The sequence below is a fragment of the Monodelphis domestica genome, chromosome 1, assembly GCF_027887165.1.
Source record: "Monodelphis domestica isolate mMonDom1 chromosome 1, mMonDom1.pri, whole genome shotgun sequence".
NCBI classification, from domain to species: domain Eukaryota; kingdom Metazoa; phylum Chordata; class Mammalia; order Didelphimorphia; family Didelphidae; genus Monodelphis; species Monodelphis domestica.
The window spans coordinates 415,195,838-415,215,355 of NC_077227.1; the positions used below are offsets into that span (position 1 = coordinate 415,195,838).

The following is a 19,518-nucleotide window of genomic DNA, read 5'->3' on the forward strand; positions in this document are numbered from 1 at the left end:
TTCAACTCATTTTATAGGTAGGGAAGTTGAGGCAAACAGACTCAAGTGTCTTGTCAGGGTGACAAAGCTAGTGAGAATCATTAAGCCAGATTTTAACTCAGAAACATGAATTTTCCTTACTCCATACCTAGGAATCTATCCACTACACCACTTAGCTGCCCTGGTTCAAATACATAAACTTTTCTCTCTTTTTCTCAAGAGTTATGCCTCTTCATCCCAAGCCTTGTTTTACTTATGAGAACTATGTCAACAGGAGAGGGGTATGTGGAGGTGAAGTTACTTGGGAAAGGAGTGAAGGATGGCTGGTCTGTACCCTTCTTCAAAATAATAATTCTAGGAAGGACTCACCAACATGAAGAAAGGGCCATAAGGGGGAAAGGATCTTCCAGGATAGCAAAGCATCCAAGGCACAATAGTAAAGTCTGGAAGTTGGAAAGGGGTCATCATCAAGTTCTATCTCTGACACTCACAGCTATATAGTACCAGTCAAGCATTGCTTTAGGTCCCATAAAACTGCACTGACCTGGGATGGCTGGGTGGATGCTAGGGAGTCACTTCAAAAAACTCTATCCTCACGTATTACTATCATGCCTCAAAGTCTGCCCCAGTCTGCATCCTTCTCTCAAGTTAAGACTATAATGAAAGCTGTAAAATCATGTGCAAGTTCCCCAGTTCCTGAACTTCCTTGAGCCTCAGTTTTCTCATCTAAAAATAGAGATCAAATACTTTCCCTGTCTACCTAGAAGGCTTTAACATTTTGACATCAATACTTCAAGGATCAGTGATTCCATTAGTGTGGATGATGCTTCTATCTACTGATGTAGATGACTACCCCTTGGCAACTTCGTGCACAGTCTTCATGAGTTGTTTTAGCCAAAAAACCCTTCCCCTCCCAGGCCATATGAGTATGGTGCTTGGACGGCAGACATGCAATCCATCATGGGTTTTGTATTTAAAGTCTTTTGAACTGATAAGGCTGTCAATGCTTGTGCTCTGCCCTTATAGCCATCAAGAATTCAGAATTTTCTCTACATCAAGAGGCATTTGAGAAGGGCTTTTCTGAAGCAAAAACCAAAAAATCTTAACGATCATGAATATATTTTCTTTACTCACAAATCCCTCTGGGAAGGGTAATACAGAACTCACAATACCATCATGGGGATGAATTTATCAGACCCTTTTCTTCCTTGATATATAGGAACTGGAGCAACAGAATCATAAGTAGAACGGAGTTAGGTGAGAATTAAAGGATTAGAGAATTTGGAGGGCTATTGAAGGAGAAGAGATAGTCTAGACTACACAAATCAACCTTGCTGATAATGCACTCTTAAAACTGGCTAGCCTTTTCTGGAGCTTTTTAGAAAAAAGGAGGACAACCTCTCTCTTCATATCTATCTAAATATATATATACACATACATATACATACATATAGTCTGTTATACATATATATGCATAATCTGTTCATTATGTAGTCTCTGTGCATGTATATATAGTCTCTTTGTATGTAGACTACCTACATAGTCTATTTCTCTATCCACATAAACATATAAATATATAGATTTATGAATATGTGCATAGACACATACACATAAATATAGACATTGTCATTTGAATGAGATCCTAAACCCCCACAGAATCCCACTGAAAAGGTATATAAAAAGGAGATATGATAAGAAAGTTACTAGAGGCAAGAGAGGAGAATGCTTGCAGGTAGAATGAGCTCAGTCCTGCTGCCCTTTTCCCCTTCTAACACCCGCCCATGCACATCTGTGTATATGTGGATAGACTTTGCTCCTCTGCTCAGCTCTGCACTGCAGCATCTCCAGAGCTCCCCTGCCTTCTCATCCCCCCTTCTCTTCCATTTGGTTGTGCACTGCAGTATTTCTGCCTTCTCCCTTCTTTTCTCCCAACAACCCTGCTTTCAGGGAACCTGAGGCCTTCTAGAAAATGTCCTCTGGGCTGAGTGAAATTCCCCCTCTGCAGGTAGATATCTATGCCCTCTCTCTCAGCCCACTCTGATCTATGTACCTCTTGACTCATACCTCACTAGCTCTTTTTACATATTTTCTAGTTGATACCTTGAACCCTTGTCTATTGATCTCTCTTGCACAAAAATACACAAATATACACATTCATCTTTCCGTAGTATTCTGAGGTTTGCCAAGCATTTTCAATTCTGAGAAGCAAGTAGTTCAAGTATTTTCATTCTCATTTTATAAATGAAGTATTTTGAGTCCCAGAAAATATAAGTGACTTGTCTAGGCATTTTATTCATTGATAAGTGGTCTCAGGGATGCAGATACCCCCTCCATCTGATTAAAATCCATCCATGTCTTTTCATCCAACCTTGTCCATGGATTCTTGTCCCTACCCCAAATCTTTTAGAGATGATCCATCCCAATTTTTGGAGACCTTCCTCGGGATCTTCTTCTAGATCATCATGCAAAGAGTTGTAGGGCTTTATAGGAGAGAATTCTTGGAGTTTAATAACCTTATGCAAATCACTTCTTTCTAAGCTGTTTCCTCATCTATGAAGTGAAAGAATTAGACCACATGACTCCTCATACTCCCCTTTCACCTACAGGATTCCACAGGTACCTAATTCTTGCCTTCTGGATATCAATAATGTAATGTAATACATATGAACTCAACTTTAAAAATCCTCTCTTCTCAACCTAACAAGCCCTAAATATTCACTCTGGGTCAGCTCCAACAGCCCAGGATGGTTTGCATGTTTGTAGTAGTTAGGTAGTTGTTCCTGAAGGAAGAGTATAGTCATAGCTTTTCTGCAAGAGGAAAAGAAGTGTTTTCTCTGTTCTCAACACCAAGCTTTTGGTGAATAGAATCCTGGATGAGATGGAATAATATTGTGCTAAAACAAATGACAACCAGGATGATTTCAGGAAAATCTACAAAGATTTATTTGAGCCGATGAAAAGTAAAGTGAGCAGAACCACAAGAAAATTGTACACAGTGACAGCAAGATAATCTCAGAAACTCATGATAAAAAATGCCTTCTGCTCTCTGAGAAAGAACTAATGGAAGCTGAATGCAGACTAAAACATACTATCCCCTCCTCCTCATTCTTGTTCTTTTCTTTTTTTCTAGTTCTTTTCATTTGAGATCTTGTCCACAAAATGACTAATATGGAAAAATGTTCTACATGATTACACATGTAAAATATATATCAGATTGCTTACTTTATTAGGGAGCAAGGATGATCAGAAGAAGAGAAATAATTTAGAACTCAAAACTTAAAAAGAGAATGTGAAAAATTGTTTGTACATGCAATAGAGGTGAAAAGAAAAACATTTTAAAGAAGAACATTGGGGGAGAGAACTCTTCTCCAGATCATCACTTATCAAGGTATCCAGATCTCTAACACAGGAAAACCCCAAAGAGCAGAAAGGCAGAGGGGTACAGGCAACATAACAGTGGATTTAGAGTTGGAGGGGAGGATTTCAATAAAAGCTTTTCTAATTATTTACATGGCCTTGGGTAAGCTATATGACTTCTGTTGGTCTTAATTTTCTAAACTGTAAAACGAAATTGGGCTACATGGCATCTAGTGTCTCTCCAGTATGAAATCTAGCCTTTCATTATTAACTTAAAGAACTTTTTTAAAGGTTGAAGTTTTCACTGATATAACACAGTTTATCATATCTAGATCTATCCAAATGTTTTATGCACTGAAGTCCTGAAGCAGCTTGCTCCAGTCAGCAAGCATAATAGGGTTGGTCAAAAGATCCTAAATTTAGAGATAGGAAGGACCTTAAGGACCATCTAGAATTTTACAAATGAAGAAACTGAGGTTAAGAGAAATTCAATGATTTGCCCAAAGGTACACAGTAAATGAAAGCACTCAGATCATTTTGACTCACTTTTTTTTTTTTGAGACATGTCCAAAGCCTACTAATTTTTATTTGCTTCTATTTTCAGGTAAAATGAGCATGGGGTGTGGGATCGGGGCACTACTCTCTCCCAAAACAAGAAGAAGCTGGTGTACATGCTGTTCTTGTGGAACCACATTAGGAACACAGATAGAGACAGTCACTGAAGAACAATAGACCCCATTTTAATCCATAGTGTTCTCTGTCAAAGATTTTACTTTACTACTTGAATCTCCTTCTCAGATAAAGATTTCTACAACAGAAATAGAGCAAACAGGATATCCAGGGTAGTACAGTAGATAAAGTGCCAGGGCTGGAGTCAGGAGAATTCAGGTTCAAATATGAACTTAGATACTTTCTAGCTGTGTAACCCTGGACAATTCAATTGCCTAGTCCTTACCGCTCTTCTGCCTTAGAATCAATATTTAAATCAATTCTAAGGTGTTTTTGTTAATTTTTTTAAACCCCTACCTTCCTTCTTAGAATTAATATTGTATTTTGGTTCCAAGGCAGAAGAGCATTAAGGGCTAGGCAATGGGAGCTAAGTGACTTGCTCAGGGTCACACAGCTAGGAACTGTCTGAGGCCAGATTTGAACTCAGGATCTTCTGTCTCTAGGTCTGGCTCTCAATCCACTGAGCCACGCAGCTGCCCCCTAAAATGTTGGGGGTTTTTAAATTTTATTTAATTAGTCAATTTAGAACATTATTTCTTGGTTACAAGAATCATATTCTTTCACTTCCCTCCCTCCACCCCTTCCCATAGTCAGCGTTTAATTCCACTGGGTTTTACATGTGTCCTTGATCAGAGCCTATTTCCATGTTATTGATGTTTGCACTAGGATGATCATTTAGTCTACATAACCAATCATATCCCCTCGACCCATGTGATCAAGCAGTTGTTTTTCTTCTGTTTTTCTATTCCCACAGTTCTTTCTCTGGATGTGGATAGTGTTCTTTCTCATAAATCCTTCCAAATAGTTCTGGATCACTGCATTGCCACTAATGGAGAAGTCCATTACATTTGATTGTACCACAGTATATCAGTCTCTGTGTACAATGTTCTCCTGGTTCTGCTCCTTTCACTCTGCATCACTTCCTTGAGGTTGTTCCAGTCTCCATGGAATTCCTCCACTTTATTATTCCTTTTAGCACAATAGTATTCCATCACCAACATATACCACAATTTGTTCAGCCATTCCCCAATTGAAGGGCATCTCCTCATTTTCCAATTTTTTTTTGCCACCACAAAGAGTGCAGCTATGAATATTCTTGTACAAGTCTTTTTCCTTATTATCTCTTTGGGGTACAAACCCAGCAGTGCTATGGCTGGATCAAAGGGCAGACAGTCTTTTAGCACCCTTTGGGCATAGTTCCAAATTGCCCTCCAGAATGGCCTAAGATGGTTTTTAAGATGTGTTTTTTTAAATAAGAAAAGAAACAGAACAAACAATTCTAACACAACAAGTTCAAAAGTTCTTCTCTCTCATAGTTTTATTTGTTAATTGTCAGAAGCCCGAGAGTAGGACAGGTTATTATGTTCTTGCACATAGTTATTTACTCTATCCATGACAGATGCCTTCACTTCCTTCATGTTGCAATAGAACCAAAGCAAGAAAGGAAATTGGTGGGGGATGATCCAGCATAGCATTAACTAGGTTGACTAGGATAATCATGGGACAAAAGTTGTAGTATTAACAATAGTGATGTTGCCACAGCCAATAGGGCTTTGTCAGGAATGGGATCTCACTCTTCCCATCACTCTACCAGGGTGAGGAGCCTGAGAAAACATATATAGTTACCCTGATTTAGAACCCGATTCATTGTCCAAATGCTGTAACCTCTTTTGTTCATCAACTGAAGTGATACTTGGAAGCTATTTTTAAGTGCCTAAAAACATCAATTCCGTCTGCTTCCTTTTGGACAGTTTTCCATTCTGCTTTATATTCAAAAGTGTTATGTTTCAGTCTTTAATTAAGTGTAAGATGCCTTAAGTCCTTTAATAAGTATGTGAGATATAAATAATATAGTCATAGAATGTTAGGATACAGAATATTAGAGCTGGAAGGGACCCTAGAAACCATCTAATTACAAGCCCATAACTTTTCATACAAGGAAATGGAAACCCAGAGAACTAAATTGCCCAAAGTCACATGGCAAGATGGTTCCAAGAGCAAGATTATAAATAACATTGGCCTACTCGCTCCCATTCCAGTCCTCCATCTCCTATGTTGTATTAGACTGATTCTCCTTACACCATAGTGATAAGGACCAGACGAGCTAGGACATGCAACAGGTAAATTTTGATGAGGAAGACCAATTAAAAGGACAGAAACTATAGTAAAAAAAAAATCCAGAGAGGAAAAAGAGAGAGGGCACTGGTAGCCTTAGGGGTTGGGATGAAAATGGAAGAAAAGATAATGAAAGGAAAACAGTAATGGGAAAAGGGAAGGAAAATAATCACTTTTAAGCACCTTCCAGGTGCCAAGTATTGTGCCAAAAACTTGACAAATATTATCTCATCTGATTCTGACAACATCTGGGAGGTAAGTGCAATCAGTATCTCTATTTTACAGATGAGGAAACCTAGGTTAGCAGTCGGTAAGTGACTTGCCAAGGAGCAGAAATCTAGTAAGTGCCCACGTTCAAATTTGAATTCAGGTCTTTCTGAGTTCTGGTCCAGAACTCTGTCCACTGTACCTTTAAAGTTCCAGAAGGAAAGTGCCAGGGCACAACTTCACCTGTTTATTCTTACTATACATAACTAAGCTTGTCAAGAGAAAATCAGCACGAGTGAATGTCAGTGATTGATGCTCAGGGCTGAATTCTAGTTTTTATCTTTGACTGCTAGAGATTAAATCCCAGAATCAGAGGGAAAAAGTGAGAACACAAAATATCCCCTCCCTTCTTCACCCCACTCCCACTTATCTAGTCTATATCTGAAGAAGCACATGAAAGTCACTCATATGTCTAATGTGATTGAACATTCATCGTGGCATCAAATATATACTTATGTGTTCATCTTATGTTACAACATATATGCTCTCATGGTTTCAAGCTTAACTGCATCTTTTGGTATAAAAATATACAAATATAAATATACATTTTTGTCTGTACAAATATATATTTAAAATACATACATGTGTAGTGTTGTTAATTATATATAGATATATCTAAATATAGATCTAGGCACACACACATATATGCCACTCACAAACTCCCTCACATAAACTCCTTAAACAACACAAAGAACTTTGATTTCTTCCCTCATGTGATATGCATACTTTAATTCCAAAATTAAAGTGGCTGTCTGGCTGGGATATGAGTATTTCTAAAAGAGAACACACACGTTCCCAGCTTCAGACCAAACCCAAACACTGAAATGTAGAGGATTTGAAGGCAGGAACAGGGAGCATACCACGAGTGTAGATTTAGGGGTCTGGAAAGCTGGCTTTCTGTGCTGAAATGCCCTTAATAAAACATTTGACCTCTCTGTGACTTGTTTTCCTCACTTGAGAAAAGGAAATAATAGCTAATTGGGGTTATTTTGGGAATTCCCTGACATAACAGAGAGGAAAATGTCTCAAAATGTAATGTTGCATTACTGGATATCTTTCTAAACACTTTGAACTCATTTATATATCTTGAATTTCTGATCCTAAGTGCAATGTCCTTGATATCCTTTCAAAGGAAGGCTGTAGCCTGAGCTGAGATCAATCTGGCAGAGCCTCCATTCTGGATATATGAAACAAACACTATTTCCTGAATAGAGTGATAAACAAAGGAAGATGAAATTTATAGATCTTTGAAGATCAGAAAGGTTAGAAGACTTTTCAACTTAGAATGGAGCATGGGGTCATGCAGTCAAGAAGACACGGGTCCTAATTCTGCATCATTCTTATTAGTTGTTTGCCCCTGAGAAAATCACATAACATCTCTATGCCTCAGTTTTTTCTATATATAAAATCAGAGGGTTTGAAGTGGTGATTTCTAAGGGTCCCTTCCAACTCTAAATCTATGATCCCCTAAACTTTGACATTCCATTATCTAACTGTCTATGTTTGAAATCTCCCACAGAACCAATGTTGTGAGTTCCATGTCCCAACTGCAAGGTATCTCCTAACTCTATGTCCTATATTCTAGAATTTAAGGGGTTCTAGGTTCCCTTATAATTCTGATGTTCCTTGATTTTATAAAATTCTATGAAAGAGTAAAGTCTACTGCCAGAGCAGGCTATAAGCTCAAATAATAAACAGATGCCCCCAATGACTTCAGCCAAAAGGCTAAGACATTAATAGTTTTCAATTTGCTGTATAAAATACGATTAGTTTAACCCCAATAACAGGTAGATTGGTGGGTTCTTGCCAACCTGAGTGATATTTAGAAATTAAAATGACCTTTGGCTTATCACAATGGCATCCAGACTTTCTTCCCATCAGTAAGCATCAAAATATCATTTCCTTACCTTATCTCCCAATAAACAATTCATGCCAACAAGCCTTCTGACTTGTTGAGTCCTGACCTCCCTCCCTACTCTCTTAATTACTCACCATCACAGAAATATGCAGAATGTGCATTTGTTCATCCACAATCTCTGAGGGCTCCTGGAGAGTGGGAGGAGTAGCCCTTGATAGCTGCCCAGCACTGCCCATGGAGACATGGAAGTAGAGGGTTCCATTTTCCAGCCACTGCTGCCGCCAGTGTACCAAGGAGATGTCTGCTGCTGTTCCTGACATCTCTAGAAGAGATAAAAGACAAACAAGTAATTGGATTAATTGGGTAGTCCACACTCAGTGCTCTGGAGACACCTGTGAGGGTATACCATGATGCACCATTTTCTTAAGTGCCACTAAGATTTTTCTGGAAAATTTACTTCAGGCACCTATCAAATTGGAAGTGCATAATGAAAAGAAGTCAAGCAGGGACTGAATTATGTGACCTTGGGTAAGTTGCTTTTTCATTCTCAATCTCAGTTCCACTTTAATAAAAAATACTCATCACATTTACATAGTGTTTTATAGTTTTAAAAGCCCACATGAGGTACCTAGGACTAAAATGCTTATCACTAGTATTAAATGATAAGCTCAATGAAGGCAGAGCCCATGTGTGTCTCTTAACAAAATTTTCATCCTTCCTGGTGTTCTATACACACTGTATACTTAGTGTTTGTAGAACTGAATCCCTATTTTACAGATGAGGCAAATGAAATACTGAAAGTTCAAGTGATTAGTTTTGGGCCACACAATGTAAAAGTAGGAGTCCAATTTAATCCCCTGACCCAGGTTAAAATGATTATACTAGATTTGCATATGCAAATTTTTGTCAACCTGTCCAACTGAAAAGGTTGGTTTTGTTTTTATATTTTTAAATATTTTTTTAATATTTTATATTTATATATATTTTTATTTTTATCAGTAATCTTGGTGGGCTATTGTCTTTATTTCGCTAAATACCATTATTCAATTTGTATAAAATTCTTCTTTTCCACTGTACATAGAAAATGGAAGACAGGATCTAAAATAAAAATTTTTAACACTCCCAACTGACCTGAAAAATTAACAAGAATAAAAAAATCATAAAATGCTTGAATAGTTTTACAGAAAGGCAGAACTTCATGAAACATCAATATAAAATAATAATCACTAACAGATCTCTGTGACTTCTGGGCTTGCCAGATTTCTTTTAGAAATGCTTTAATATTACATTCATGTGTGCTATTAGTATTCTTTTGGCACAACTCCCCAAGTTATTAAAATATGATCATCAATGAAAGTATGAGTCTTACATTGACATTCTTTCTATCTTGGTTCTAGGTCAGATTCTGTCACCACATTATTTTGTGACCTTCCTTGGCAAAGCCATTTATTTCTACCTCTCTACTTCTATTTCTTCATCTATAAGATAAAGGATGGACTGTGTATCCTAAATGATGCCTAAGGTTCTTTACAGAGCTAAAATGTTTACCTTCAAAGCTTAAAGGGTGAGTGATTTTATTGGTATGGATACCCCTTTCACCTATGTAAACTACAGGCTCTCTTCAGCATGGTGAATAGCCTTTGAAAATTTCTGACCTCAAAAAAATATCACAAGATAATAAATGTAGAGCTGAAAAAGATTTCAGAGGCCATCTGTTCTTATTCACTCATTATATATATGAGAAAACTAAGTTCCAAAGATGTTCAATTTGCCTAAAGGTACATAGGGAGGGAAATAAAAAAGGAAAAATTTGAATTCAAATCCTGTGATTCTAGAGCAATTGCTCTTTATGCCATCTACAGAACTTGTAACTCACTGTAATAGAGGGTAAAATGGGGAAGAGATTTGATATAAGGGGGAAAGAGTGATAAAGGGAATGGTGTCCTCCCCCTCTAAACCTTCTCTTACATCACCTGGTACAAAGCCCTTTGGAATTTAACTACACTGGTTTACAGATAAGAAGACTCAAAACATTCCTGGAGGGAAGCTCTGCTCTGCTGGCAAAACCTCTGTGAATCCAGGCTTACTTCTATTCTATAAAAAGACATTGGTAGGACTTCAGTGGAAAACAAATATGCCTATTTTATATATATATATATATATATACATATATACATATATCTCCTATACTAGGGATACTATACAGCTCTAACATTCTATGTTCTAAAGTCCCTAAGTTACCAGAAAGAAATAAAAACTCAATGAATCCCACTATTATCTTCCAAAAGATATTTGCACAGTGGATAGAGTGGCAAGTCTGCAGTTGGGAGGACTCAATTCAAATCTGGCCTTAGACAATTCATAGTGTTGTGACTCTGGGAAAGTCACTTAACCCTAATAGCCTAGACATTAACAATATTCTGCCTTAGAACTGAAACTAAGACAGAAGGTAAGGGATTAAAAAAGAAAAAAGAAATAAAACCACCCACTACCAAACTATATGCTCACTTTATTCATCATAATGATGATCTAAACACCTATTGAAGGTATCTTTGATGGGAAATATGAAGAATAGGTATAAATATGCATATAAACATAATTAGTAAACTATACGTTTTTATTGTCCTACAATGTCTAAAATGTATAGTTCTCAATGTGTTAGTTCTCATTGTGTTAATTGAATTGAAAGATAAAATTACATTTAACTCAGAAGGAAGCCTCAAAGATTCTTGGACATATTAAAATTATGTAAGATTTCTTAATAAATGAAACCAATGCTGTTTAATGATCCTCTAGTTATTTACATCTAGTGAAATATAAAACAAAGTAATTTATATATGCTCTTCAAAGTTGTTTGCTGCTAATATTGCTGATGCTCTGTGCAGGATTTGGGTGAAAGAGGGCTTCTCTAATACTGCTAAAGTTCTTCAGATACTCCCATTTGTGAATAACATTGTACCTCCCAAATGTTACAGGGCTTCCTCAAAGAAATATATGCTTTTCAAGAGGAGATCAGTCAAACAATTCATGACGGAAATTTAAATGGATGAAAAATGTCAATTTTTCCAGGCTATTATATGCAGTTGGATTAAATAGCCATGTATGCATGTTTTGTATGTATGCATTGAATAGCTATATATGTATTTTGGATGCTGCAGATTCAACTTAATTTGAACTACAAGCATTTATTAAACACCTACTATGTATAATAACATTGATAGACAAAAGAAAGAAGAAAAAGATAGTTCCTGTCCTCAAGGAACTTACATTCAGGAATGCTTAGATTTTATTCTAGTTAGACCTATTATAATCCCCCTGAGGCTTGGTTATCATCTCAGTGCTGATAATTCTCAGATCTATTTATCCAGCCATGCACTCCTCTCCTAACCTTTAGCCTTTCATCTCCAACTGCCAATTGCTCATCTTGAACTGAATATCCCCTAGACATCTTAGATTTCACATGTCAAAACAAAACTCATAATCTCCAACCCTCCTCCCATCCTCTCACCTCCTTCAAATTTCTTATCATTGTAACTACCACCCCCAGACACTGAGGCTTGCAATCCAAGGCATCATCCTCAACTCTCTATTTTCTCTCACATACTATACATTGTCCAATATGTTTCCAGGTCCTGTTGTTTCTGCCATGATAATATCTATAGTAAACTGTACATCCTCTTCTCTTCTTCATCAGTGCTACCTCCTTGGTGAAGCCCCTTGTCACCTTATACATGAACATTTGCAATAGATTTGTGGTTGATTTCTTCTCAAGGCTTTCCCCATTCCAGCAGATTCTCCACTCAGCTGTCAAATTAATCTTCCTACAGGACAGATCTGACCAAGCCAGCCCTATATCCAATTAAGTCCAGTGTCTCCCTATCATCTCTAGGATCAAATCTAAAATCCTTTGTTTGACATTCAAAGGTCTTCTAAACATATTTCTCTCCTACCTTTTCAATATTTTTTATATCTTACTTTGTAACACATAATCAGTGATCCAGGGGCACCAGCTTCCTTTCTATTCTTCAAATAATAACTTCCTTTCCTACATTCTTGAAATCTTCTTCATCTCTATCTCTTGTTTCCTTCCAGTTCTAGTCCATATTCTGTCTTCTCAAAAAAAAGGAAAAAAAAACCTTTCCTAATCAACCTTAATGCTAATACTTTCCCTTTGCTAGTTATCTCCAATTCATCTTATATGTATCATTTTTGCTCAAATTTTATTTCATTCTCTTCCCCAAAAGAGTGAGCTCCTTTCAGAACAGAAAGAGGATTTTTGGGGACTGGTTTTCTTTTTCTCATTTCTTTGTATACCCAGATCTTAGCAGAGTCCCAGGAACAGAAAAGGCACTTTAAAAATGCTTTTTGTTTATTTTTCCTAAAAAGCATTCATTTTTGAGGACCACGTTTTTAACTTGAATTGGACCAAAGTTTAAATAATCAAATGCAGTCAGGAAACAACTATTCAGTTGATTATCTTTTGACCAAGAAATAATATGTTAAAAAATTAATCTAAACCACAGTGTTTTAGAGGCCTGCATAATAGAAGCTGTTGAAAGAACCAGTCAATAGAGGAAACCTGGATAAAATCACAGTAATAATCATTATACCAAGTGTCATACTGTGAAATGAGCTCCTATTTAAAAATTATTGACTCTAGATTTTCTGTTTTCAGAAGGAACAAGAACATAGTATTGCAAATATTGCACTAGACACAGATTCAAAGAGATCTAGGTTTGAATTTCATCCCAGATACTTTCTGTATAAACTTAGCTAAGTCACTTAACCTCTATGTGAATATTTCCCCATCTGCATAATAAGATACTTACATTTGATGGCCTCTTTGGGCCTTTCCAACTCTAAATCTATGATCCTATACAGTATTGTATTATAAAAATATGTGATTTATAAGTTCTTTAAGGAATCATGTTAGATTAATGAGTTACGTGAATTCATTAAAAATATGATTAAGATATTTGAGTTCAAGATATTTCAAAGGGTCTTCAAGTCTTAGGAAAAAATCTGACTGATAAAGGTTCCTTCTATTAGCATCAGCCTTAAGTAACACTAAAAGCAATTTCAGGGACAAGAAAGTTTATGGTAGGTTTCTTCCCCACCCCCCACCCCATACTTGAAGTAAATTTTCTTGACTGCCCAGCCAAGAGTTCTTAACCTTTACTTTAATGAAGTTTTATTTGTATAGTAACTTTCTATTAGGTGCTCAGGGCTCACAATATTTCATCATCTGGGGAGGGCAGGTATTGGCCCTCTCTAATACTAAGGATATGAGGACACAATGAGATTTTTGAGATTTATCTAAGACTCTTGAGTTCTTAGTGTGGAGTGACAAAATTTAATCTTCCCATCCCGGCAGTGAAGGCAGGCTAGTAGGTATGTGTGGGGAAACGTCAGCACTAACAACAAAATAACAGCAACAAAAGAGCCCTAGCTTTATGGCATCTTGCTACAAATTCTAGATTTACAATTCCCTGTCTCTTAGGCTTATACATGTCATTTAATTTCTCTGGCTCTCAATTCCTTCATCTGTAAAATGGAATAAGTGGTGAATTTGATTTCTTAGGTTCTTTTTAGCTCTAATAGTATCAGAGGTGCTATTGGAAGGATCACTGGCTTTGGAATCAAAGGATGTGATTTTGAATCCTAGCCCTGCTACCTGACACCTATATCACTCTAGCTGAGATACTTTTCCTTTATGGGCCTCAATTTCCTCATCTGTTACATGTAGCATTTGGGATCATCAATTTCTTTTCTTTATAAATCCTTCACTTCTTTTAGATTCAATGCCAAGTATCAATTTCAAGGCAGAAGAATGACAAGGGCTAGACAATTGGGTTTAAGTAGAGTAGGAAGTATCTAAGACCAGATTTGAACCCAGCTCCTCCCAAATTCAGGCCTGGCTCTCTATCCTGTAAAAATAGCCTCAAATCCAGGACTTCAATCCCCAGAAGTCCATGCTCCACTTCCCCAGAATGCCTTGTAATCTCACTGAATTCTCACCTGGGACGAGAGCAAAATATTATTTAAAGGTTCTCCGCCATAGGTGGGGTCTCTTTTTTTTTTCTCTTTTTACTTCCACTTTGGAGCACATGCGGCTCTCCACCTGGCAGGTAAGATGTGAGTGGTCGTGAATAGGCTCTTTGGGCCTAGACATGTGCTTTTATTACTTGTGTTTTCTTTATATTTTAATCTTCAATAAGCCTCATAAAAATATAATACTCCTTGCAAAGAGAAACTAATTTCTATCTTGCCTCAGTCTCCCCTAAATTTTAATCTTTACAATCCACTGAGTCACTTAGTTATCCCCTGAATCAATGGTGGAGGTAGTTATGTGATAAACTAAACCCCTGTAATCAGATCTGGAGTTAAAATACAACCTTAGACACTTACTAGCTATGTGACCATGGACAAGTTCCTTAACCTCTGTTTGCCTTAGTTTACTCAACTATAAAATGGGGAAAATAACAGCATTTATCTCAGAGGGTTGTATTGAGAATCAAATGAGACAATACTTGTAAAGCACTTAGTTCAGTGCCTGCAGGCACTATAAAAATGCTTATTTCCTTCCCACACCAACTCCCCCCATTCTGAGCTCCCTTCCAGCTCCAAATATATGATACTACAAATAAGATTTGATTCCAAAATTCATCCTAGGGAGACAATAAGAGAGAGGAGGAGAATATGTATGTATGTGTATATATGTATATATTTTTATATTATATATATATGCATCCATATGAATATACATAGATACAGATACACATAGATACAGATACACATATGTATATGTATATATATATATACACACACTCACAAATATTTTCCAAGTAATGCTATATTATTATGATTTTTTTTCATTTTTCTCTGACGATTTAAAGTCATGAGTGACCTATAGGGCTAAATAGAGAGAGCTTCACTATGGGCATTCATGACAGTAAATATCCAACAATAGCCTGTGTTCAAAAAGCTGGCAGAATAGATTGCACCAAGGAAGTAAATGCTCCAGAAAAGGAGGTGGGTCAGCCATCTGGAGAGAGGGAGGGATGAGAAGACTCAAATGCTACAGAGCTGCCTATGGAAAGGATCTAGATGAAAACCTCCAGCACAGTGGCTATGGGGACAAGGATACACAGACTGAAAATGCCCAAAAGGGTTCGAGTCTGCCCCATGAAGTGAATGCCCACATGGATGAGCTCAAGGTCTCTTCAGCACCAACTGGAGGTCTTTATTGTCTGGCTCCTCAGCTTTCTTCCAGCTCTGATGTTCTATGTTCTTGACTTTAACTAATATCTTTTCTAGCTCTCAAATTCTAGGCCTCGGTGACTCCCCTGCCAAATATGTTTTTCATCTGACTACAAAAGTGTTAAAAAGGGTCACAGCTCTGTAGGTTCAGTGGGCTTCACGTAAGCTGCTTTCCTCTTCACTCAGGGCCTCAGTCAATCAGCTCTCCATTGGCCTGGTTGCATGCTCTGAGCCCTGGGGCTATGTCCCAGCAAGAAGCAAGGTTAGGCCATTAAGGTAAACTTCCTTGCTCAGCACCCAGCTAATTATTCTATCAATCCATGCAAAGCAATGGCAGGAGTCACTAAGAGCCAGCTGGGAAGGGGCACTGCTGGCAGACCGGGAGGGGATTGACCTAAGCAGAGCTTGCAGCTCCAGGCCCCTGGGAGTCAAGGAATGGAGAGTGCGAATTCCCCAGCACATTCAGCTTCCCCTATGGACAAAGTAGGCAGCTGAAGAGAAATGTTGGGAACTTCCCCACATGCCATGTCCAAATTCTACAGTGATGCAGCTCACTGCAGCCTCCCCACCATTACAATTTCTCTCTCTTTTGTCAGAAATTTCCCTGTGGAGACCTCTGTCTCTGGGTTAAATGGTGTTCACTGCTCACTTTGTTCTTTTTAAATGAAAATGTTTATTAGTTCAGTCATAGGTTCTATGGGAAAGACTATGCTTATAGACCTGCAGAATGGTTTGCATTATAAGAAACTTCCTAGCAGACTAATGAAACATGAAACCTAGGTATAACCCTTGGAAGGAACCTTGGTGAGTGAGAATTCCAACCCCTACATTTTACTTAGGAGAACACCAAGTAGTTCACAATAGGGGAAGTGACTTAGCCACAGTAACTTAAGTAACAAGGTCTGTAGCATTCCCTCATCTAGCCCAGGGTTACATGGTTAATCAAAATGCAATTGAAAAGTCAGGAAAGGATATCCTTGATGTTTGCGTTTTTGAAAGCACTTGGTTCTAGCAAATATCAAAGGGAAACAGCTATAAACATAGTGAATATTGAATCAACACGATGTCTCAGGACTCTTTCCAGCACAGAAAACTGTCTCAGAGAAAGAAAAATATCGACTGGCTCCTAAGTAAGGTACCTCCCTGAAATGCAGTAGAGGTCCTTGTCCAGATAATCCAGCCCTTCATCCATTAGAAAAAAAAAAAGGTCAAAGAGATAGTGAGCACAAGAGAAAGGCCAGACCCAGATTTCCTGCCAATTGATTTTCCAATTTCATTTTCTCTTTTATATTTCTTCATTCATTACATATAAACATTTCATTGAAGTCTTCAAGTCATATTAGAATCAAACTTGAAGCAAAGGGGGACTAAACACATTTGGTCGGGAACCAAGACGATTCCCATAAAAGCAGATTATGCTGACATGATGAATATAAAATGAAACAGCAGATATTAAAGTTGGAGAATTGTTACTCCATGCCTTCCGGCTCCCTGCTGACTACAGTCCCTCCTTCCCTCCCACTCCCATCTTTTGTTTGACTGAAATCATAAAGAAACATTGATGGCCTTTTTGCCTCACACTATTTCCCCCCAATAAGCTACAACTCTTTAAATATTCAATAAGTTCAAGTTCCCTCAAGCTGCCCATCCAAGGTCTACTCCAGGTCTAAACTTTTATATGATTATATGAGCACATGGTCTGCAAAGTCATTTCTAATTTGACATGTTTTGAGTTCTAAGATCTCTGTCTATAATATTCAATGGTTGTATAATGTTTAGGACAGCAAAAAGATTCTGATCATATCAGTAATTCTAGATAAGGCTATGTGCTTCTTTATTAGTCAAGGGTGGTTGCTTTTCCTTCCTAAAATCAAGTCTGTTCTTGTTTTTAATGTATTTTGCTTTTTTGGTTAATCTATAGAATTAATATTTTAATTTAATTTCTGACAGTCATTTTATTATGTCTTTTTTGCACATATTAAGCCATCTTGGTTATACATCTCAAATGGATAACTACTACTATATGTAATCTGGGAAAGCATGTTAGTTTTCCAATGAATGGTTGGCAAAAGGACAAAGAACCTTTATATAGAAGGTTTTGAATGAAACATAGCATCATAGCATCACCCTGTAAGTAAGAAGTGTCACCTGGTATGCTTCAAATGTTTCTGGAAGGTAACCAGAATTGGTAGAGGGGAATAGGAATCATTACTCTTACTTAACCCCTCCCCATGTCAAACTATTTGTCATGTCTTGTTGATTCTACCTCCTCAGAATTTCTCACATCTTTTCCCTCTTTCTTCTTACCTTGTAACCATCACCCTGCTTCAGGTCCTTATCACTTTTAACATGGACAATGGCAGCCATAAGCCAGCAAGCATTTATTGTTTTCAGACTGATCTAACTGTTTCAAATCTATTCACTCTTTATCTCTCTTCTCCACCTGCCAAAATGAATGGCGTTAAGGCACAGGTCTGACTGTATGAATCCTCAGCTCAGATAGTTGAAATGAATCAGAGATATTAACATTTATTAAGCATTTATCCTATGCCATTCACTATGCTAAGACATAGGGATACAATACAAAAGCAAAGACAATCCTTCCCTTCAAGGAGCTTTTACCCAATGGACAAAACCGTGTGTGTGTGTGTGTGTGTGTGTGTGTGTGTGTGTGTGTGTGTGTGTGTTGTAAGGTGGTGGCATTTTGTTCTAGAACCTATAGAGATGGGTGGGTGGCAATGAGGATATAGGGGAATAAATTGATACACCAATTTAAAAAGCAATGGTAGAGTTGATTTAATGTTTTATGGAGGGAAGGGAAGGACATGAGAAATAGTTGAGAAAACCTCTGGAAATGAAGGAGTGAAGTGAAACATGGTTAGGACTTTTTTCAGTGTTCAGAAGTCTCCTGAGCTTCTCCAGTACATCTAAGAAACTCTTTAATTGGCATTTAAAGGCCATCATAGTTTGTTTTCTCACTATCTTTGCAGGTTGATTACATTCACTATGTACTCTATACTCTGGCCAAACCAGCTATTTATTCCCCCTCCTTTTTTATAATTCTTTTTAATAACAAATTTCCCCATGAGTTTTTCAAAGTTATGTGATCCATGTTGTCTCTCTCCTTTCTTCCTTCCCCTCTCCCAGAGATGATAAGCGACCAATCTGGGTTATACATGTATTATCAAACAAAACACATTTCCATATTATACATTTTTGTAAAAGAATTATCTCATAAATCCCAAACCCCCAAATTTATACTGAAATAAACAAGTAATAAATCATATATTTTCATCTGTTTTTCTACTCCAATAGTTCTTTCTCTGGAGGTAGATAGCATTCTTTGTCATAAGACCTCAGAATTTCCTGGATCATTGCATTGCTGCTAGTAAAGTCTAACACATTTGATCCTTCCACAATATTGCAGTTACTAGGTATAATGATCTTCTGGTTCTGCTTATTTTACTCTGCAACAGTTCACATAGGTCTTTCCAGCTCTTTCTGAAATCATCCTCTTCATCACTTCTTATAGCACAAAAATATTCCATCACCATCATATACCACTATTTGTTCATCCATTCCCCAATTGAGGGACATCCCTTTAGTTTCCAATTCTTATTTTCTCATCTTTCTTTACATCCCATCCCCAGGTCTATTTTTTTATATAAACTTTATAAAAAGTACCAAAATGACTATAGAAGGATATTTTTTCCTCCTAGCCTCTAACTCTTAAGTGCCTTCATGGCCCAGATTAAATGGCACATGCTTCAAGTATTCAGTCCTAATCTCTTCACACATTAGTACTTAATTCTTCCCAAATCTCTTTGTATTTACTTTGTATATAACCTATATTTACTTTTCTGTGAGCATGTTGCACCAGTGGCATACTAGTAAATGTTTAACAATTGATTCTCTGGGAAAAAATAAGATATCCACAACATATTTTTTTAATT

General features: G+C 37.3%; 1 protein-coding gene across 3 annotated transcripts in view; it reads right to left on the reverse strand.

Annotated features, from left to right (window-relative positions):
• The window catches only part of ASTN2 (astrotactin 2), a 1,150,327-nt gene that overhangs the window by 949,112 nt on the left and 181,697 nt on the right, over positions 1-19,518 (reverse strand). For all 3 annotated transcript variants that reach the window (XM_007474538.3, XM_007474537.3, XM_007474539.3), the window contains one exon: positions 8,440-8,627. In XM_007474538.3, coding sequence (XP_007474600.2) covers positions 8,440-8,627 — 188 coding nt within the window. The remainder of the gene's footprint in view (positions 1-8,439; positions 8,628-19,518) is intronic.